We start from the raw sequence: 23747 nt of genomic DNA on the forward strand, positions 1-23747 counted from the left end.
CTGAGGGAGCCGGAGGTGAGTAGGGCGCAGGTGTGAGTAGTGTGTGACCTTAATTCGTGATAAGGACATCGATACTGCTTTGACTGCCGAACCATAATTTTGGGGCGTTAGATCTAAAATTTTAATCAAAAATTATATCTCGACTTTTAAATTTTAATGTTTAAATTTCAATGGTCAAAATTTAAATTTTGATCCAACGGCCTATAATGTGTGGCTTGACAGGACCCAAAAAAGATCCTAAAGACATAAATTTTATATCAAAATTTTCTTTTCTTTTTTCTTTTATCTTCCCTACATATAAAGCGCCTTTGTTCAAAAAAAAAAAAACAACTAACCTCCCATCTTCTTCCGTTTTGCCAATGGAAGGATAGTGCAGTGGTTGAGAACTCACCTCTTAATGGAGAGATTGTGGGTTCAATTCTTACCGGAGGCATATATAATATCCCAACCCTAATTTTTCTATATATAAAAAGCCCCTTTGTTACAAAAAATAATAATAATAATAATAATAATAAAATAATCTTAAAGACATGTCAATGCAGGGTTGCTTGGTTGGTAGGGTGAAAACTGGTAAGATCCATACTTCTCAGTGGAAAGGTGCGGATGACAAAGTTCCCTCAGAGGATGTAATTGAGATACGCGCAAGCTGGCCCGAATGAACCTTAGACACCCAAAAAAAAAAAAAACTCTTAATACATCTCAATTTCATTCCACATATTCAGTTAACCAAACAATTAATGTTATGATTTTTTTTGGTAAATAAGTAAATAAACTTTAAGAATTAGGACTCCACAGAGTTAAAATCTTTAGATATTTGAAATCTTCATACTCATGTAACCAAATATACCCTAAATTAATTAATTGTTGACATGCCAATAACCGCTACTCCCATGGTGTCGTTTGACTTGGGTGCTGCATAATTAATACGCACTTATAGTTTACGGTCGAGATCGAAATTTCAACCGTCTATTTCACAAAAAGTAAAAATATATTTGTACTCAATGGATTGTCCAGATTGAAATCTCGATTAAAATTTTGATCTCAATCGTAAACAATACTGAAGCACAACTCACTCTCATGCGAGGGTAGGCATGTAATTTTATATTTTTTACTTGGGCATTGTTTGTTTGCAAATGTGTGATGAGAAAAATAAATATGTATGATTCATATATAATGAAGTGGGAGAACAAGAGAAAAAAAATTGTAGGAAAATTTTAAATGTAGATTTTACTTTGTTGTTTTCTATTTTTTTCACAAAATTTCACATATTTTGTAGGGTTTTGAAAATAGATAGTGTGAAATTAACATAAACCTAAGTAAACAATTTTCCCACCCTGGTAAACCAAACAAGCCACACTTTTGAATTTCATAGAAGAGTTTGCTTTTTTTTGAACTTTTTATCACTCTACTTTAGATCCAGTAAACAAACGGTGCCTTGGTGATCTCTTAGCGAGTTCAGTTAGACATGTTTAACTTTATTTTTTAACTTGACACGTGTTATATATTATGGATTGAGGGGTTACGATCTTGATCCCAAGGACATTTGAACTTTGATCTCTTGCTTAGAGTTGTTGGTTTTGGTATCAACTGAGCTCTTATTCGATGTTAACATGTATAATATTTTACTCTAAGGGTATTTATTAGATTTACCACAGTCTTCAAATTAAAATGTTACAAGTGACTGAATCTTATAACTCATTATGACTCATCGAGAAAGCCCTCCAAGTAAAAGATACACACTCTAGCATGCAACCCGACGGCATCCTTATGAAGCTGATTTAATTTTATAGCTATAAGTTTGGCTTTCCCAAGCCTAGAGCATACTAAGTTGAAATATCTTAGCTTCAAATTAGGATAAAATTGGATCTAATTTGTATAACTCTGTAAGTTTATACTTTTTATAAATGCAGAATAGCAATATGGAAACATTTACTGTTTTAACTTTAAGAGATTCGCTTAGTGGACAAGTATATCTCATAGTATGAGTCTATGAGATTAAGAGTTCAAATTTTCCTGAGATATGGATAAAACCCTTACTTATAAAACAGTGATCCCTTCATATAAGAAGCTATTTTAAAAAAAAAAAAAAAACATTTAAACCATAAAAAATATATAGATTATTTTGTTATCCTATGGTCCAAAGAGTTTGGCACGCTACAAACATAACCTTACCAACAATGGAATCAGCTACTATTATACTTCCTTTTAACATGAAGAAATAAACATTTTGAAGCTGAGAAGCAAGAGTCACCACATCCCTGACTAAATTTTGAATGTCCACTGGAATCAGCTCCATCTTGGGGTCACAGACTTGATCATTTCCGCTGAATCTGATTCCATCAAGGCATTACGAAACCCCTCCTCTAAGGCAAGTAAAATTCCTTCTCTCAACGCCAGAATCTCACCCATTAGTGCATATTCAAAATGGGTGGGGATCGCAACATCTTTAATGGGCTTGCCCAACGAATCTCTACATACAATGCCTAGTCCTATACCTCCTTCATTTAGCGCTGCGTCCACATTGATCTTAACGAAGCTCACCAAAGGACAAATCCAATGCCTCTAAGGAACTAGAAATTTCTCCCACCAGATCAAACTCCTCAACCCGAATAGGACCTTCGAAGCATCTGGAGAACTCCTTTGCCTCAATCACCGCCTTCTCAGCTACTTGCTCTAGGGTCCATTGCAAACCCTTGAAGATAAACTCATTTCGGGCTATCCATATTCTCCAACACACATATGTGATGACACTCGATAATTCCTTGAACATTAGCTTATCAGGTGGTAAGATCTGCTTCCAATTGCCGATCGCTACACACATCGTGGGGTTAGCAGAAGGGGAGAAAGATAGAGGGGGAGGCAAACAACACTCTTCGAGCAAAATCACAATCCAACAAGATGTGATCGGTCGATTCCAGCGCTCCGCATCTAGCACATTTAGGGTCAATTTGCACAATCCTCTTGGATAGTTCCTTTGCTGAAGGTAATGCCCATGCACACGCCCTCCATAGCATATTTCTAATTTTTGGAGCTGAATGGTAGTTCCATATGTTATTCCATACCACCAAATCAACATTTACCCTATTGGATCCACCTAATGAAGATGGTTAATTTTCTCTTTCCCTTTCTCTAATACAGAGTAAATGGTGGTATGTTGATTTCACAAAGAAAGTTCCACTTCTCGTTGGTCCCCAAATTCTTCTGTCTTCCCTAAGAACCAGGCTAATCCACATCTTTAGAATTGCCCCTTCATCCACTTGATCAAATACCTCTTTAATCAAATCCTCCTTCCAGGCTCTAGACTCTTCATCAATAAGATCAAAGACCCAAGAGATTCCCCTGTGATCTCTATTACAATTTCTGATTTTGAAATCCGGATTCTAGAGAATCCACGGATCATCCCATACTCGAATAGAGGTTCCATTCCTCACAACCCATACTAAGCCAGATTTTAGGATTTTCCCTGCCTTCAGAATAATTCTCCACGCCCACGAAGAGTTAGAGCCTGCTGTGGTAGTTAGGAAGTCTGAATTGGGAAAGTGAATATGTTTAAGGAATTTTACCCAATACGCATCAGGATTACTCCATGCTTTCCAAGCTAGTTTACATAGTAGGGCCAAATTCTACAAGTAAGGATCCTAAGTCCTAAACCTCCTCTATCTTTGGACTAGCAGAGCTTTTCCAATGACACCCAACATATCTCCTTTTATTCTCTTTCTCTCCCCATAGAAAATTTATAACATATTTTTTTATCTTATCATGGTGAGATTTAGGTAGAATAAAATGAAAAGCTGCATAGTTGTTGATGTGAGTCCAACATATTTCAAAAGCACTTCATTACCAGCTATAAACAGAAGATTAGATTTCCACCCCTGCATTCTTTTACTTGTTCTTTCTTGAATCTCTTTGAATCCCTCTTTTTTAGAGGCTTGGAATTCCAATGGTAGACACAAATACTTACCCCCATATGGGATCTAAAGAATTCTTGACAACCATCTGTTAAATCTAGGAACAGTGTTAGGACTGAAGTAGATAAATGACTTTTGCTGGTTTACTTGCTGACCACTGGCAGTACGAGATCAAGGCAGGCTTTGATGTTCTAAAACTCCTGTGATTATAAGTATCGTATTCTATCACCTCTTATCTAGCGATATGCAACGATTTTGCACTTTATTGATACTAGTACATATTGATTGCATGGTACATACAAAATGTAAAGAGAAAAAGGTAACCAAGAGTGTCTTTTAGATGTTACTTATTGATTTCAATCCCATATCTTATTGATTTTTATATTCATAGTCATTCCAATACGATGTACAAAAATCAAGATCCATGCATCTCAAGATGCACAAAATTTTATGGAAAAATGACATAATTACCTATTTTTGAGTTTTCTTTTATAAAAGTAGTCATTCAATATTTTACTTAACAACACTAACTAAATCTGAGTTTGCGTTTACAAAACTAACAAAATAGTAATTTTTTTGTCTCTTTGGTCATTTTTACCTCTAAAATTGACCATACTGACATAAGGGTGAAAATGTCCAAAATGTATGAAAAAATAGTGACTTATTTCTTTTGAGCAAAATAGTGTTTTCTCCCTCTAGTGTGGTTAGTTTTAGAGGTAAAAAAAAAACATTTATATAAATGAGAAATTACTATTTTGGTTAGTTTTGAAAACCTAAACTCAGTTGTCGGTAATTTTATTAGTTAAAACATCAAGTGATTACTTTTATAAAAGAAAACCTATAAGTAGCTAATCATGTAATTTTTCTAAAATTTTACCTTTCTATGAAGGCAATAGGAGACGACATGACTTAGTAATATTCTTTTCCTTAAAAAATAACAATAATGATTGAATTAAAGGGGGAAATCACATGCAATAATGTGGAGATTTTGTTACAGTTGTTCAAATAAGCAAGGGAGAATTACATTTTCCTCCATTGAGAATTGCCTAATTATAGATCCACAATTGGGTTGTTGGATATTTGTGGGGGTATCCTTCCTACTTCCATAATTTTAATTAGTAATCTTACCTATGTTAGTTGTTGCTGTTAATTATGAAAGATAACAGTGTGTTTTTTTTTTTTTTTTGCCAACCCCGGTTTCCAAGGCTTTGCCCTGACTAATCCGGTGTTTGACCCGAGTTGCACACCGGACTGTGGTGAGTGAATCTCCCAACGGGGATTTTTGCATCCACAAGGTTTCGATATCAGAACTGTATCAGAACCTTGCTTAAGCGGACCAAGCTGCTTACCACTTGGATCATCCACCGTTGGTAGATGATAGTGTTTTTATTAAACTTATTTTTTACATACGCGTGCCAGTCCTATTTTCAAAATCTTGTTTTGTAAACTCACTCTTGTTGGTTTTCCCTATTAATTTTGAATAGTAATAGTGTTTTATTCATTTGATGACTAATATGTAATATTAATAACACAAAAGATTAAAGTAAGTAAGGGGAAAAATCTAATCTCAAGGGGTTGGGTTATTGGCAAAATATCAATGTTGTATATTATGAGGTAAAGAGTTTAAATCTCATTAGAAGTAGCAAATAAGGGCCAATGGTTCCAACAATTGACCTCCACAATAAGGTTGACCAAGATAATATGTAGAGTTTTTTACTAGCAGTACACTAAGTGGGGTTAAAACTGTATTCCCATTTAAGTTAGAAAAATTACTAAATGTCCACTTTTAGGTCAAGACTTGATACCGCATATTAAATACGCAACATCTGCTGTCAATGGTTGCGATTGAAATCTCGACGCAACACCTACTGCTAATAGTAGAGATCGAAATCTCGATGCAACACCTATTGCCAACAGTAGAGATCAAAATCTCAACCTTTTGGCAATACAACAAATGCACAACATTGAAGTTGAACAGCCACTTTTAACAAAAACACAAAATTACCTATTATATTTTTTTAATTTTTTATTAATTTAAAACTAAAAAACTATTTTACTTATAAAAGAATAATACAACTAAATTATCCTCTCATATCCAACTTATTTATTTAGGTGAAAGTCACCCATCTTGTAGCTTAAAACTTGTCTGCTAGAAAATTATCATTACCACAGTCGCTGCTAGAAATCTCTCTCCCCAAAACTAAACTAAACTCACCCATGCCACACCTCTGACTCAATTATTTTTCATTGAAAAATGACTTTTTCACGGCATCTCGAAGTTTCCTCTACTAGACATGCAGGAACTTAAGGCTGAGTTGCTTGTTTGTTTGGAATAAAGGTGTGGTGGGAGAAAAAGGGTGGAAATATTTTTAAAAAAAACAAACTTTTACTATTTTTCTTTTAAATCTTAAAAGTGTACATTGTTTGGGGTGGGAAGTTAGAAACAAGTTTCCTTAATTGGTGGCGATTCAATTTTTCCACCAAAAGTCTTTTCAAAACTCTCATAAAATGTATATGACTTTGTGGAAAAGTATGAAAAAATAAAATGTGAGATCCACAATTAACATTTTTTCACATTTTTCTTTCTTTTTCTTCTCCTTCACCCCATTACACATTGGCCCACATTTTTTTTTTTTATTTTTGCCACCACACTTTTGCAAACAAACATGGCGTAAGTTTTTATTGGATTTTGGGGAGGACTAGGGTTTTTTTCCCCCCCGGGTCTCTTTTTTTTTTTCTTCCCCCCCCCCCCTTTTTCCCCCCCCCCCCCCCCCTCAAATGGCCCGGGAGAGTAATTTTTTGAACGGAGGACTTTACTGGGGATGAAAGACTAAAATCTAATGGTAACACTACCATAACCTTATTTGGTTCCACAATGAACCATCACAATTATCTAGAAACCTTATAGAAAGCTACATTTTGAATTTGAAAAATATTTTATTAGTTTTTTCATACAGATTCCGTCTAATTTATATGTTGGATAATAATCGAATCTTGACTATTTATTCACATTTTGACTATTTTATTTGTGCAAGTAGGGGTGTCAATTTATAGTCCGAATCGTTAAAACGGAACCGCACCAGCCCGTTATAGTTCAAACCGGTCCAAACCGAACCTTAATGGGTCGTAATTGAGCTGAGGGTTGTGGAGCTCGCACCAACCCGAAACCGAACCGCAACCCGTTATAATCCATTTTGTAATTTTACATTAAATAGTATTTGAATAATTATATTACCATTAGGTAGTTGGTATCAGGGAACTATTGCCGAAATTTGCTGATTTCGCTATTGAGCAAACCAAAAGGTTGCTCCAAAACGAGATGAGCGAGATTCTGCCGATTATCGCCGCTAGCGGTCTACGATTGTACGTCGCCGTGTGAGAGAAAGAGAAAAGGAGAGAGAGAAAGCTTGCCCTTGGGAAAAAAATACATGAATTTAGGGATGGCTGACGAAGGTGGAGAGAGAGAGAGTTAAAGACAGATTTTTGTTTAAAAAAATATTATTATATTATTATTTTTACATTTTTTTTATATTAAATTATTATTTTTACATGACCGATTGATGTTTAGTACTTTTATAAGAATTTCTTATATTATTTTTATACTTTTTCAACTTTACATTTATTACATGGATACTTGCACCTTTTGTAATTATTTCTTATATTATTTTTATCAATTTTACATTTATGTTACATGGGTAATCGCATCGCAAACTTTAATAAATATATTTTGATTTTTAAAATTTGAAAAGCCAGGCAACGAATCTTGGCAAGATTTCGTAATGAACGAAATGAACTATACTTCATTCCTTGGTTGGTATTGACAATTAAAAAAATTAAACATGAATTCAAAGATTAAATGAGTCATTTTACTACTTAATATCTAGGTTCTTGATTTCTATAGAATGGGTAGGTTTTCTTTTAATGAAAATTGACAAATACCAACTTTTCTTTCCATATAATTTTCGCTTTTGTTGTAGGATGCTCAATTGTTTCTTTTTATTCTTTTTCTTACACACCATAAACCGTTAGTTAGCTCGAGCCCAAACCGAAACCGGCGCGAAACTGTTATTTTGCTAATGGGCCGTGTTTGGACTAGGTGTTTTTCAGCCCGAAACCGCCCCAAATCGCACCATTGACACCCTTATGTGAGAGCTACATCTGAATTTTAAGAATTTAACAAATTTTATAGATATTTTAGTAAAAGAAAAAAATCTATAAAAATAGTTATTGTTGGGACCTTATCAGGCTGGTTGTCCAAAATTCACCTAGATCTAGGTTTGAACCGGGGTACTTGTTGGCTACGGTATAAAGAAAATTAGTGGCACCGTATCGGCGTATCCACAGGTCCGGACTTTTAAAACAACGATAAGCACTACATATGCAATTTAAACACACAATTTTCTCATGTCCAATTAAACACACAATTTTCTTTCTTAGGAAAATTTTAAAAATATATGAACTGATATATTTTCTCTCTTATTTATTAAAAAAGAAGTGCTTCAAAAACTTCAACTTGGAGTTCTTTACAATAGAACTAGAGCTTTGGGGAGTGCTTCATGAGTGAGGGTAGAGAACGTCTTGACCTCCAAGATGGAATCTTTGTCGAGTTGGATCTCAGGGGAAGGTGGGGCCGGTGATTTTCAGCAATTGTTTGATGATTTTTGGTAATATATAAGAAGAAAATGGGAAAAGAAAGAATCCCTTCACCCACTTAAGATTTGAGTATAACATGAAAAACTAAGGGTACTCAAATAACCATAGTTTTTAGCACCAATAAGTTACTTGTCATTAGCTCATTATGTCAAACTTAAAGAACACGAGTGTTCCATAATAAAGGGTGAAAACTACTCTTACGGCTATGGGCTTTTAGCCATTTGGAAGTTGGAACCTAGTTTTGATAATGCTAGTTTGGCTTTTCAGATGTTCCAATTCTTTTGACAATGCCAGGTTGGATTTTCAGTTGAAACCTAGCTTTATTTTAATCATGGTCCCTCAACTCTTGACAATGCTTGGTTGTACAATTCTATAATTTTGCAACATATATCAACCATGACCCCACCATGTAAATTATGAGCCTTTATTGTCACAAGAAAGGAAAATTTAAACCTCTATTATGAATCAAAATATTTGGTAAGAGCTAAGAGATAACATTATCAACTGTGTGGCCAAAATAAATCGATGCACTGACGCAACATCAGGTCTATTTCTGACAAGGAAATGGACCTGATAAATTCCCGTTCCAGTTGTTGTAGTGAAAGGAAGAGACTAGTTTATCGTTAAGTTATTGATTACAATTGAAACTTACATGAATGAATTTAAATGACAGTTTCAATATTAGAACTTGACATAGGTCATGGATGACATAAGTATTACGTTGCAACAACGTTAGAGCTTGTGATGATGTTACGTGAAAGAACTTGTGATGCACAATCATGTGTTCTAATCAAATAAAGTCCAAAAAGTCTTTTTTGCTGCAAGAATCTAGCCTTTAGGGTGTTATATTCCATTGACCCTCTGCCATAGTTGTTTTATGTTTCTCATAATTTTCATGGAATCCTATCCAACCAGTAGAAACCAACTATAGTAGGGCATGAAACAAAGAGAGCATAGACATAGAAATAGGAAAGAAAGAATGGTTTTCTATTTACTAAAAAGTTGATGAGAATAATACAACACATAAGGCCGTAGCGTTTTGTTATGAGATAAAGGCATTTGGCTTCTTTCTTTGGAGAGAATCTTTAAATGAGCATTTAAAGAACTATAGGATTTTGTCACGTGTAATATTCTAATCCAAGAATACTCATAGAATTTAGCCCCCTAACTATTGAATTAAAATATTCTACATGGGTGCTTCATATACCTCATTGGACACTCATTGAAAGAGCCAGAGAAAATCCAATTTCGTGTTTGAGTGGAGTTAAAAGGAGAACCTCATTTTCTGGCATTTCTCTATCACTTCCCTAGGGGTGAAAATAAAAATGGATTGATTTATCATGCCTAGTTTCGACTTTTGAGGTGTTATTTCAAATCTAAGTGAACTCAATTGAGAATTATCGATTCATAATGAAATCAATCCTTTTCAGGCCAATCTAGTTAGAAGCAGGTCAAACACTCGCTTTGACCCTGAGAGTCCAAAACCCCATGCCCTTAAAATTTTCTGCTTACAGTCCACCTGACATAACACATAAGTGGCTAGAGTGGTTTTCTTCAGGTGGGCTCTGAGAGAGAATTTTGGGAGCATGGGGTAGTGGGAGTAGAGGATTCCAACCCTAATTACCTTTCTGGTGAAAACAATCCATAGTGAACAAGTTCCATAGTGCCGGACTACATTTACCAAATTATCTAGAGGTGGGTCGATTCTAAGCCTGGCCCAATTACACCCTTGGCCTGCAAGGTCTTCACCATAGGTTTATTGAGCAAGATTGATATCCAATCCATTCTAGTAGATGGATGACATGTCCTAACATCACATCAAAGATTAAGGGCTATTTATAAGTCATCAAATTTTTTTATAAATTTAATCGCAATTTCTTGATGTAACTTGTAAATAGACCTCAACCTTTTGATGTGATGTTAGGACACATGTCATCCATCCATAGGAAAATAGATGGTCCATTTCCTTGAAAGAAATGAACTATATAAAATTTCCTATTGGGCATCTGACCTGCCCTGACCAAAGACGCCACGTGTTAGTAGCCCATTGAAGCCTAATCCGTTAAACCGACCACCAATATCACGTCCATTTCTGACAAGAAAATGGACCATCCATCTATTTCCTTGTAGATGTGTGACACGTGTCCTAACACACCAAATGGTTGAAATCTATTTACAAGTCATATCAAAGAGTTGATTGATGTAACTTATAAATGGATTTTAAAATGTAATATTGGGACACATGTCACAAATCTACAAGGAAATGGATTGGATAAATTTCCGTTAAACCCAACATATCATTTTATGGGCTTAGACCTCTGACTTGCATGGGTCTGAAATCAGAATCTTGGGCTCGTTACCTTAAAGACCAAGGGCTTCCAGTAATTCTATTTGGTCCAAAAACATGGCCTGCCGACGCAGCCCAAGACCAACTAGGCCGGATTAAGCCCAATTATAGCCTGATAACAAAAGCCCAATTATGGCCCAAGACTGAGCCAGTCTGATTTCTTAACAGGTGGTTCCTGATCCAGCCTTTCTGCACCACTGGCCCAACCGAACCGAGACCAGACTGGTCTCTACAGCAAGTGGAAAGGATTCATGAATCCTTTGCCCTATCTTCACAAACTGTCAAGAATCAGATACACAATCATATTTAATTATGGGGAATAAAAAGGATTCACAGTTACAACTCAACTTACACAGAGTTGGACACAGGATTTCCCATTCCTGCAGTCCAACTGAACAATAATAACCATTAAAAAAGTGAAGAGAGACACAGCCTGACCCCAAATTCTTTGTCGCATAGCATCTCTTACCAAGGCCACAGATAACACTCATCTTTACAGATAATTTCAAGCACGCATGTATAAACATGTGTGGAGCCACTGATCAACATGAGGGGTTTCAGCTCACATGCACAAGATAGGGTGTCACTTTGGTACACATTTCCGGACACTGCATATTACATTGACGGAAGCATGAACAGTACTTGCCAAAGCTAAAGCTTCCAGTAAATGCCCAACCAATGCAAAACACCTGCAACAATACACCAGAATACAATCTCCGCAAATATGACATAGAGGAGAATGCCCACCCTCTTTGAGCGCCACACTTTAATGAAGACGTGCTTTTGAATCCAATAAACCTGTTCATTATGTTGATGATTCACAGTTAATATAGACCCAGTGGTCAACAGTAAAGTAGCTTTGAAGAATAAGTAAATGGAATAATCCCTGGCAGGCTCAGTCCCACCTGGGCTTACTGTGTACCAGATATAATATTTGGTATATAAAAAGAAATAAGAAAAAAAGTAAATGGAATTCATTGGCTGCAACTATGATAGCCATCCAATTGATTAGCATCATTTAAGGCACCTTTAGGTTTTCAATCAATATTCAGTACATCTAATCTCATTGATCAAATAGTATGACTGTATTTCCATTTGCATAGATAATTTCAAATGCATATAAAAATGCCAATGACGTGTGTTACAGAGTCTTTTCATATTTTTCTCAACCCAATCCAAGATAAGGAAAAGACGTACCAGTGTATTATGTGGGTCATCATAATACCATCCATTAATGAATCCTGCAAAGATTCCTTCTGCTGCCATTACAAAAACAAACATGGCATTCATGCCAATCCATTCCAGTGGCAAAAAGAGATACCGCAAGCCCCAAATATCAACCTGGAAATACACAAAAAGCTTAGAGAATGGACCAAGATTGACCAAGGAATAGTCCCGAGTTACATTTTCAGCTTGATGAATAGTGACCCTGTTTCTACATATATTGCACCAGAAAACACAGAGATACCCATCATTTGGAGGTCCAAATGTTATGTGAACAACTATAACAACTTTTATGCCTCTTTCAAACATTTTCATCATAACAATTATGCTGTCTCACTAGACGCACTCCTTTGGAATTTTTACACAGAAGTACTTCACAATGCCCCCCCCCCCCCCCCCAACACACACACAGAGCTGTCTGGGTTTAAAGCAAACACCAATAGGAAAAGCTAACAGAACATTCTTGAGACAGAAACCGAACTGTCCAAAGGCCAGCCTTCCACAACATACTATTTCTGTTGTTAATGATGAAACCAAAAATATGACATGAATAGCATACCAGAACATAAAAGCCAGAGAACACTAATGCAGCTGCACCTCCCGTCAGACAAACATAGCTGAAGCTGTATAATTGTTTGTTTAATGGAATTGCTGCAACGAAGTAAAATCCCATTAGTGGATACAAAGATCAACACCTGTTGTTTCACAACAAAAAGCTGTCTTACCATTTGTGTAGTGAAGAACAATTCCTAAAACAAGGAGACAAAAGCCCATGGAAACCCAGTGTTTCAGCCTGTCTGCGTGAGACTGAATAAACAAACAAACTATTAAGTGAGATTCAGGAAACTTATCTGGGTATAGCATCATGTTGAATAATGGAACTGACCTTAAAGTGTACAAGCACATGTCCTAAATGCACTCCAATGATTGTTGTGAGAATAGATGAGATTGAGCTGAAAGTGACCAAATAACAAAACTTAATCAGTTAAAAAATGCTGGAATATTTTCATATATTGGTTTCTGTTTAGCAATAATATAGACCATATCGAAATTTCTGCAATGGGTGTTTCTGATCAACATTATTTGAGCATACTCATGTAAGTTTTTTATGATTCATGAAATCTGTATTGTTGAAAAGTCGCATCACTTGCTGCATTCACATATAACAACAATTAATAGAATTAGCAAAAATTTTGTTCTGGTTTCACAAAGTCCCAGGTGGGGGAGGATAAGAAATTCTGGTTTTTTTGGCACTAAGTAGCAGCTCAATAGCATACTAAAGGTGAAACTACAAGAGCCAAAGAGATACATTTCCAGTTTAGCACAGAGCAGACCTTAGGATTCCTTCAGGTTCAAATGGCGCATAACACCATGATGGAGCATCTTTTCGAATAGGGCCCTCATAAGGAGAATTATCGGTACAAGCCTGCACAAGTTCCATTAACAGAAAAAGAAACAAAATCCATCAATATTGGTTGGAAAATCTTAGATATCAAATACCAATGTTAGTTTTCATAACTTCCCACTATACTTTTCATAACAAAGCACATACTGAAGATCTCCTCCAAGCTGGATGCCCGTACATATGATTGATTCCTAGCACTTCTCTGTCCACATATCCAACAGCATTACATGGGGGATCCAATTTTCCTCTGACATTGCAAGCTACCTAAATAGAGAATGCTCCAAAGATGAAAATTTTATCTACCTAAAAGTGAGAAATCCGAGGATGAATGAATTAATAAAAATGTAGCGTATGTCTGAGTTCAAACTAACATTGGATAATTGTGGGTTCCATCTAGAAATAGCTGGTGACTCGTGAGTCAGTCACCAAATGCTCCTGTTTTTTGGTAAACAAGTTTAAAGCCATAAAATGGAACTATAAATAATGCAGAAAAAATTGCACTTATCCATGGTGTATAGTAATAATGAACTCCAATCATGCTCCAGTGAAATGGTTCACTTGATATTGAGAACCAAATGCTTGTGATTAGTTCAGTTCTATGGTAAATTAACTAAATATTATCAGCATCATCAGAATTGCATGGTTCTGCAGATTCAATTATTATTTATAAGAATTGTGAAATTCACCTAAGTTTCTTTTGAAACTCTAATTTGAATTGCACATAATGTTTTTTGTGGTTGGAGTTATATCTGTCAGTCGGAGATCATTTTAGTTATGAAGACCCAACATCATGGGGATTAGAAAGATCCAAAGTCAGCCTTAATCCATGGGAATATAATCCTAGGGCAACTAAAAGAAAGAGAGAGAGAAGAAAGATGAGAGACAAAATGGACTATCATGCTATCAATTAACTTATTCAAGCTAAGGTACAGAATTTTAAAAAGGAGAAAAAAAAATCCTATATTTTTTCTTGGCTTTCCAATAACTTTGGATTCGCCAACGCCCATTCAGGTTTGTGGTGCTTCTGAAGTCAACTTTACTGACAGCTCTCCAAATGTACACATCTGAATCGTCTTCTGTAAGAACACTGCTACCTCCCAACTCCAAAAGGGTGGAAGGAGGACAACTATCATATGTGAGATATTTAAGTTGTGTAGAATCAAATCATATATTGTTGTTGGCTTGGTTATAACACGAAATCCACACAAAAGTATCCATTGAACGTAGTGTTTTTTTTTTTTTTTTCCGGCAACTGCATTTTGAAGGATTAAGTGTCCTCGCAAGTTCCAATAGTACACTTCCCAAACAAGGAGTTTGAATTGTAGAGCAGAAGCAACATTTTTAAATATGTGAAACAGAATTTGATATAAAGCTGAGTTTTCAAAGAGTGCTGCTCCACGGGTTGACAACATAATACAAGAGAGGGACATTGCTGTTGGTTCACCTTATGCTACTCAAGGGAACCATGGGACTCTCAATATGTGTTATGGGGTTGTTCTTCATTGGAGAAAGACAATCTTGGTTTACTTATGAGTTATGACTTCTTCCCTTTGCTTTTTGTTCTCTAGCATGGTTCAAGATCTCGATCTCGATGCCCATCTCACCAACTCAAAAAAGAGTCTGAGTCAGATCAAGCCGACTTGGTTGAATTTATTTCCCCAAGTGAAGGTCCAACTCGAGGGATATTACGGGTCAATTGGGGTTGAAACTTGCTGTGCAGCCTCTTTCAGCCCGTCTGAACACACAGGTGACCTCAGAGTAATAAAAAAAAGGGTAAATGTAAGTTCCACTTTGGACCCCAAGTGGAAAATGACTATGCTGAAGTGAAATCTTAAAATGATACATTGTACACATCATGTACTCATATATTAATGCTCAAAGTTCAAAATTGAAAACAAGTCTAAAACACTACAAATGTTCAAAGTTCAAATTGCAAAGTTCAAATGATAATCCAATCATCAAAGTTCTAGAGGGATCTTGATTTTCATATTTCGAGTGTGTTTTATTTTCTGGTCTTTGAATAAAATATCTTCGCAACCAGCATCTTTACACACAACTATACTTCTAAGCCAGTGGTTTATGCATCAACATATATCCTTATCTCCATGTGTATTTAGTATAATATGCAAAATGACTTACAGTGAAAACCTTCCCATAGTTAGGACTATCTCTATCATGGATAGTGAAGTGCCAATCTGGGACGTATATCCCATATAGTACTCCCAAATAAACAACAATGACACATCCACCAAGCAGCCTGCAAATCGAAAATGAGGATGCATCCATACCTTTAAAAGTTGCTTTCACCAGTATAAATAGCTCAACATTGAATAAATACATCAAAGATACATGCTTTCAAATTCAGAGAGGTTACCATTGCCAATGGTATAGCTTGAATAAAGAGCACCACCCAGGTGACAGATCCTTGGTTTGTAAGCGCTTTGTTGCTATCTCAATAAGTGCGACTACCAAATATGCAAGAGCAATTCTCTGGAAATAATCAATTTTCAATGTGATTTTTCAGAAAACCACATGCATGCAGTCAATTTATATGAGAATGGCTAAAAAAATTTGCCCAACCACCTGAAGGATTCCACACCACCTTATCCTTTTCATATCAACTCCATAACTGAGGTCATCCGGAGCATGTGAATATCCACCTTCATTACATAAGAAACCCTTAAATGAAATTTCAAGTTAACAATCATAAGATATTGCAATCAAAATTAACTCATATTCGAAATTTCAACTGAAATATTGAAAATATGTTGGTTCCATCAAGGTTTATGAATTGATTATTGAAATTTACTAAAACTTATGAATCAGGCAGGGGATGAAATCCCACAGAAATCCAAAATTTTTAACATGAATAAAATATGGCAATGCAACATTTTAAGGGTAATGTGATCAAAAAATCTGCAGGAACTTCTATTCAACTGCCCAATTGGATGTGCATTTCAGAATGTATCTCCCCAAATATTACATGGCATTTAAATGTTTAGACTTTAGTCTACACAATTCTGCCACTCTTTAATGAAGTCTTCAATTTTCTGGAATTTTTTCCCCTGTTTTTCCTTATAAGAAGAGAATCGCTATAACCCAGAAGTATGTGTCAGCAAAGGGTACAGAAGAGGATAGTATGGTGGAAAGTGGAAACTCACACAATTATACGTATTATAGTTGAGAGCAGACAACGAAGACTAAAAAGTTAATTCACAAAACAGAATGGCATAGCATTAGCTAGAATACTACATAAATGAGCATCCAGTCATTGCCATGAGCCATGTAAATGCCCAACAAGATGCATAGTGACTGTCCACAAGTAACTATGTAATGACAGAAACAGACAGATGTCCCAAAATTGCCATCTTATTAACAATATAAGGTTCAGTAGTCTATTTATTGATTTTTTTAACTGGGCAGCGATCACACAGATTCAACTTTTTAACTTCCACTTTCTCTTCTTTTATGTTATTTTTTAATTTGGGGGCATGTAGATTGATAGCATTCACTCAGCAGGGAGGCAATTCGACCCACAATTTTGGCATTATTCCATTGCCTTCCTCATTTAGTTTGACCCTAGATTATTTTTGCAAAAGGAAAATGAAAATATCTTACAATCTAAAAGGAGCATTAACACCAACCTTGTAAGATGAGACCCCAAAAGATAAGTTTAAGCGTCCTAATAACAACCTTCTTGACTGCCGTGACTTTGCCTGGAATTCTCTATGCATGGAAAAACAAGAATAGCATCAATTGCGGTGATGGGAATCGCTTATTTTTGACATAGTACTCAGCTACCAAAGGTGCTCATCTAAGCAGCCCTTTCTTCATAAGTTTCATCGTCAAATACTTCCTTGTTAGCTTGCCTCTTATCCGATTTTACTTCAAACAATCATGTTAAGTAGTTAACTGAATGTAGCAGAGAGAGAGAGATAAACCTTAAACGCAAGGGCAATGGCCATCCCAACAATGAAAAGGAAAAATGGCATGACGAAATCAGCGAAGTTACACCCATTCCAAGGCGCATGCGTTATCATCGGCCATTCACCACCCGCATCGTCAACCAGTATCATTACCTACAACAACATTTACAAGGCTGTGATGATGATATTTGAAAAAGAAAAAAGACTTGCGTCCAGAATGAACATCAAGACATGGTCTTGCTCGAGAGCAATCGGTGGCATTCGGCGGTCAAAAACAGTCCAAGCTCAGACTTGGCAGTTTCAGAAAGTAAAAAAAACGCTACTGACTTGAATCCGACAGACGAAAACCAATCCCCTTCGTAATCGTCATCGAGAGATGCTACCCGCACAAGTCAAAATTGCACGACTTACACCCAAGCTAGTCATGAATTTGCTCGGAATGTCTGGTCTGATAAATGACTTGATAAACCCTGTGATCAATTTTCTAAAAAATGTCGAAATACTCAAATACCTAAAGGACAACTACCATCAAACACCTGTAGCTCATCTTCTTCATCTTCACATCACTACTACCTTCACTATATGCCGAATCCTAATTCCATCTCCTTCATCGTCGTCTTCTTGCTTCTGTGTCCGTCTGTAGATCATCCTCTTCAACTCGACGACAACATCTATCCGGCTTGAGCCATTCACATGCACCATGGAGAAGCTCATACTTTTTCTTTTTTTTTTTTTTTCTGGTACTACTTCCATAAGGACCATAACACATTTCCCCCTCACCCCCAAAATAATTTGCTGGGACTGAGCATTCATAACAGGCGAAGAAGAGGGAAGAATGGGCCTTTTAACGGTCAGGATGACTCAGGATTTGTGGCCATTTATAAGATCTCTTACCCGTTCGTATAGATAGGAATTTTTTTTTTTTTGGCCAAATATAGATAGGAATCGTAACAGTGAAGGATCTACCATTAAAGATGAAAAACAAATCGTGTAAGGCGTCAGAGGATCGGACTCAATTATTTATTGATCAGGCCCCACCAGCGAGATTCATTGGCATTCCTCACCAAACATCCACGAAGGTCAAATGGATCTTTGTAGTTCGTAACTGTACCATGATCTGGAACTCCAGATCCAAGCTCAACTAAAGAAACATCTTGATTTCCGTTATTTGTTTTACTGTATTAGCTAATTCTTGATCAGTTGATCTATCCAGTTTCAGGAAGGCGTTTTTTGTTCTCAGAGCTTCACTGACAAAATAGTTCAATTCGTAGAAGACGAGAGTACGTTTGGGAGAGAAAGGGAGACTTACAACAACGGTGAGACCTCTAAAGATGTCCACTGAAGCAACGCGTTTCGTCTTCTCCTTCTGCGTTGACTCTGCACTCTTGATTTCTGTTTCCTCTGCGACGTTCAGACGATGCTGGTGATTCTCGTTGCTCATCTCTGCCATACTCCGATTGCAGTAAAGACGAATAACCTAAATCTCTCTATCTCTGTATATCACTCTGTTTGGAAATTTTCTTTGGCTGCTGCTGAGTGTTGTAGAGACTGACTCTGGTCTTGAATGTCAGTCCTGAGTGTCTTCAACTTCAAACGAAACACGGATGAGGTCATAGATTCTTGCCATTTTATGTTCTAGCGAAGACGAATATCTCACTGTGATTTGGATAATGACCCTTCTAATAATTTTTTAAATGTCATCCATAGTAGTTAGTAGGAACTCATCAAATGATGGGTACATTTTTTATCTGCCACAATATTTTCAACTGTTCGTTAAAATATTATAATTAATATATCTAAAGTCGTAATTCTAGATTTTCATTTAATTATAATTTTTTTTTCATTTTTTTAAAAAAAATACTAATTATCTAATGATTTAATATCTTAAATTCGATAATTGAATACCATACTACTATGTAAAAATAAAGATAATGATAAGGAATAATATAATATACTTCGTCTCCTCCCACAATCTGGGTGAGTTACTCTAGAATATGCCTAGGCTTAAGGGTGTCAAAACTAGGCCTGTAAACGGACCGGATTTGGCTCGGATTAGACCAGTATCCGAATCCGATTAGCAAATCCGTTATCCGAATCCGAGTCCGAACCCAGAAAAAATTTAGAGAAGGCATCCGAATCCGAATCCGAATCCAAAACTTTATCGGATATCCGATAATAATTCGATCTGATAAAATATCCGATTATTGATTGATAATTGTCACTTTTTTACATTTTTTATTATAAATTTCTAATTTCCGATTACCGAATACCGCTATCTGAATCCGATTACCATCTATTTTTAAAGAAAAAATGTTAAATACTTTACTCTATCCAGATAAAATTTTATCCGGATATTATCCGATCCGATAAGCAATTATCCGAATCCGAATTACTTAAAGACGGATACGGATATTTTCCGGTAAGAAAATTTTCGGATACGGATATCCTTAAACGAATACGAATGTGAATTCGAAAGCGGATTTCGACTATCCATTTACAGGTCTAGTCAAAACCTAACCCGAACCTTTAAAATCAGACCGAACCGGCCCAAACCTAAGCTTAATGGGCTGTGCAACCGCAGCCCGCACTAGTTTGGGCTAGTCCGGGCCAGCCCATGTGTGGCCTGCTAACTCAAACTGTTTGACCCGAAACTAGCCCAAACTAACCTGTTAAATCGTTATAAATAAATAAAATAAAATAAATTTAAATGTAAAAGACAAGAAAACCCCTAAGTATCCATTTATTTTTCTTAATTGTTTTGTTTTGGAATATGCAAACAACAAGCCTGTCAAAGCCTTCGCCATTTGGAAGATGGACTTAGTAAATATTTAGCAAGTGTATTATCATTTGAAAATCTTTTAATGTTTTATTTTGATCCATTTTTACAAGTGTGAGGAAGGGGGAGGAGAATAAGCAAAAATAACCCACTAAAATTCATTAAGATGCCAACTTTCTTTTGTATGTTAGTTCTATAATGTTTAGTTCTTTGTATAAACAAAGTTTTTGGTTTTGAACAAGCAACATAAGTGACTTGGAGAGAACTTAATGTTTATAAGTGTTCACATGATCTTGAAACCCAACATAAGAGACTTGGAGATAACTTAATGTTTACATGTATTCACATGCTCTTGATAAATTTCACACATCAACAAAGTATTCAAAACATATGGCTAGTAAATCCCAAGACCACAGCTCTAACTGGAACCCGGGGTTCCCCTCTGTCTGGGGAATCAAGGGGAAAACCGTTATTTTCTTAATGGGCCGTGTTTGGGCTGAGTGTTTTTCAGCTCGAAACCGTTATGCCCAACCTGAACCGTTGACACCCCTACCCAGGCTAGTAAAATATCTCCCCAACCCCTACACAAGACCCTGCTAAGAAATTCGGCACTATGTTTAACTCGCGTATATGGTGGTGAAAAACATACTATTGAATGGCTCCGATTACTTTCCATATCTCATACATTGGATCGGCAACATACCACAACATGGTCGTGATACTCCCTACAAATCATCCGAATCGCAACAAGCAAGTTGGATCTAACTTAAACCCTATTCACTCCACGCTCAAGTGAAGGCTTTTGGCACGACATGTTTAAAATCAATCTTGATTTTCCACTAGTGGAAGAAGGCTTGACCACGGTATATTATGTCGCCGAAATGTCACGACATTTCAGCGAAAAATTGGCATGTCGCTCAAAGGCAACACGAAACCCAGCATCGAAACGACAATAACCAAAAGTTGCCAGAAAACCGCCAAACCGGAAAAATACTAGCAAAAATTGAAGTTTTCACTGCCGGCGGGATGAGCTCTACTGTAGGTGTTGTTCTTAGCTTTCTCCTTCACCTTCTTCGACTTCGACACTCATAGCCCTCACTGCAATCGTCGAAAAATCGCCAAACCGGAGAAATATCAGCATAAATCAAAGCTTTCACTGCTGGCTGTATGAGTTCTACTGCAAGTGCTACTCGAAGCTTTCTCCTTCACCTTCTCTAACTTCGACACTCGTAGACCTCACTGCTGCAACTCTTTTCTTCGGTCTCTCTCTCATTTCAAGTGAAGCACGATGAAAATCGATGAAAAAATGCTAAACAAAAATCAATAATTCAAAATCCAAACAAAACCCTAAATTCTACAATCAGATCGGTTCACTAGAAGGGGAAAGGATGTCTTTATATCAATGAAATTTGAGAGTTTGATCTTCAAATTTCCCATATTAGTTTGGATTAGTTGCAGATGTTCAATTCTAGATGAAGAAAATAAAGGTGAAGCAGTAGTAAGATTTGAGTAACTCTGACGATTTTGCGGAGGTTCCACCACCAATAGTCAAAGAAATGTTGGCAAAATGTTTTCATGTCAGTGGTGTCGCTAGCCACCAACACGCGATTTTTGGCCGACATTTTGGACCTCGGGCTCGACTATGCGTCATATCCATTGTAATGAGATTCACACCATACATTCGATCCCTCGTAACCTTTACAAACACGCTAGAGCATCACATCCGTTGTCTCTGCGCCTTCTTTCATCACCTTGCTATTTTGCTTCGCCCAAATCTGATACACAACAAGGCAATTTTAGGCAATGAAGGCAAAATTGCCAAATCTTATTAATCGATGAACTTCCCTTGAAGCTATTTGCTGCCCACTCAAGTTCACTCTTCCAAAAGCTTTTTATAAATCCCCGAGTGAGTTATAGAATTCAACCATGTATAATATGATATTAAAAAAATATATACTTATTAAATTTATCCTAACTCTTGGATTATAATATTTCATTTGATTGTATTGTATAACTCATTAGGCACTCATCTCTCAAAGAAAAGGTTATCAAACAACAAATGTAATCATGTAAATCCAACTTTTTTTAATTTTTCAATAAGACTTAATCTTGCATGAAAGAATATTACTCAAAAAATACATGGATGTGTAACTCATCTCTAAGCTAGGGTGGGGAAAGGAATCCCACACCCATAGTGTCATAAAAGGTTTTTTTATGTAACAAAGTTTATATCCTCACCTCTTTTATCCAAGTATAGATAATCCTTAACCTTGAGGGGTGGCTCAATTGGCAAAAAACCAATGCTTTTGTGTAGGATATAGTCTAGGTGCAAGCTGACTCGAATGAACCTCAGTTCCCCAAAAAATTAAAAAAAAATAAAAAAAATTTCAAAGGATATAGTCGAGGTATGTGTGAACTGGCCCAAATGAACCTTAGATCCAAGAAAAATTAGGTATAGATGATCCCACATGAAGGAGATGTATATATAAGTTTAAGTTTTTTCTTTTTTGAAATTGGTAGCTTTATACTAGAGGGTGGGACTATTGCATATACTACAGGGAGTATTCTATGACCTGTTAAATTTCATTATGCTAAATGGCAGGAATTGTTTACAATCGTATATAATTGTGTGAACAAAAAATGTTTAAATTGAATGTAACAATCATAGATCTAATACTCTTCAGATTAGTAGTTCAATCATAGTTTATATTCTTAGATATATTAAATAAATCATTTAGTTGAAATCCATCTATATGACACATAGTTTGGTTATATTTGCCTTAAAGGTAAGGGTATCAAAACCTAACCCAAATTGTTAAAATTGGCCTAAATCGAATCTTAATGGGCTGTGTTAGGGTTGAATAACCTCAGCCCGCAACAGTTGGACCAGCCCGTGTGTGGTCGCTAGCCCGATCCGTTTGGCCCAAAAATAGCTCGAACCCGAACCAGCTCGTTAAATTTGTTATAAATAAATAAATTAAATTAAATTTAAAAGTAAAAGACAAGAAACCCTCAAGTATCAATTGGTTTTCCTTAAGTGTTTTGCTATGGAATATGCAAAGAACAAGCCCGTCAAAGCCTTTGCCATTTGAAAAATGAGCTTAATAAATATTTAGCAAGTGTATTATCATTTAAAAATTTTTTAATGCTTTATTTTGATCAATTTTTACAAGTGTTAGGAAGGGGGAGGAGAATAAGCAGAGACAACCCACTAAAATTCATCAAGATGTCAACTTTATTTTGTATATTAGTTCTATAATAAAAAAAGATTTTGGTTTTGAACACCCAACATAAGAGACTTGGAGATAACTTAATGTTTATATGTGTTCACATACTCTTGATAAATTTCACACGTCAATAAGGTACTCAAAACATATTGCTAGTAAATCCGAACCCAAATCGTTAGTAAACCCAATTCTAAACCATTAGCCAAAACCGTTAGTCAGCCCAAACTCAAACTGCACCGGCTCGAAACCGTTATTTTGTTAATGGACTGTGTTTGGACTAA

At 36.1% G+C, this 23747-nt stretch overlaps 1 protein-coding gene across 2 annotated transcripts; it reads right to left on the reverse strand.

The window, feature by feature from the left end:
- Window positions 1-10589: 10589 nt before the first annotated feature.
- On the reverse strand, window positions 10590-19147 carry LOC149010762 (heparan-alpha-glucosaminide N-acetyltransferase-like protein (DUF1624)). 2 transcript variants are annotated; one of them, XM_089162237.1, is made up of 13 exons: window positions 18773-19147; window positions 17479-17616; window positions 17182-17263; window positions 16121-16197; window positions 15912-16027; window positions 15677-15794; window positions 13685-13801; window positions 13467-13558; window positions 13019-13085; window positions 12858-12939; window positions 12692-12783; window positions 12106-12249; window positions 10590-11706 (listed from the first exon to the last, which is right to left on the reverse strand). In XM_089162237.1, the coding sequence occupies exons 1-13, from the start codon at window positions 18911-18913 to the stop codon at window positions 11560-11562; spliced, it is 1413 nt and encodes a 470-aa protein (XP_089018363.1). In that variant the 5' UTR covers window positions 18914-19147; the 3' UTR covers window positions 10590-11559. The 2 variants fall into 2 exon arrangements, with proteins under 2 accessions (XP_089018363.1, XP_089018364.1); XM_089162238.1 differs by lacking the exon at window positions 18773-19147 and adding an exon at window positions 17975-18639.
- Window positions 19148-23747: the final 4600 nt, after the last annotated feature.

The sequence above is a fragment of the Hakea prostrata genome, chromosome 7 (assembly GCF_041222555.1).
Source record: "Hakea prostrata isolate BN-2017 chromosome 7, UWA_Hpros_2, whole genome shotgun sequence".
Taxonomy (NCBI): Eukaryota; Viridiplantae; Streptophyta; class Magnoliopsida; order Proteales; family Proteaceae; genus Hakea; species Hakea prostrata.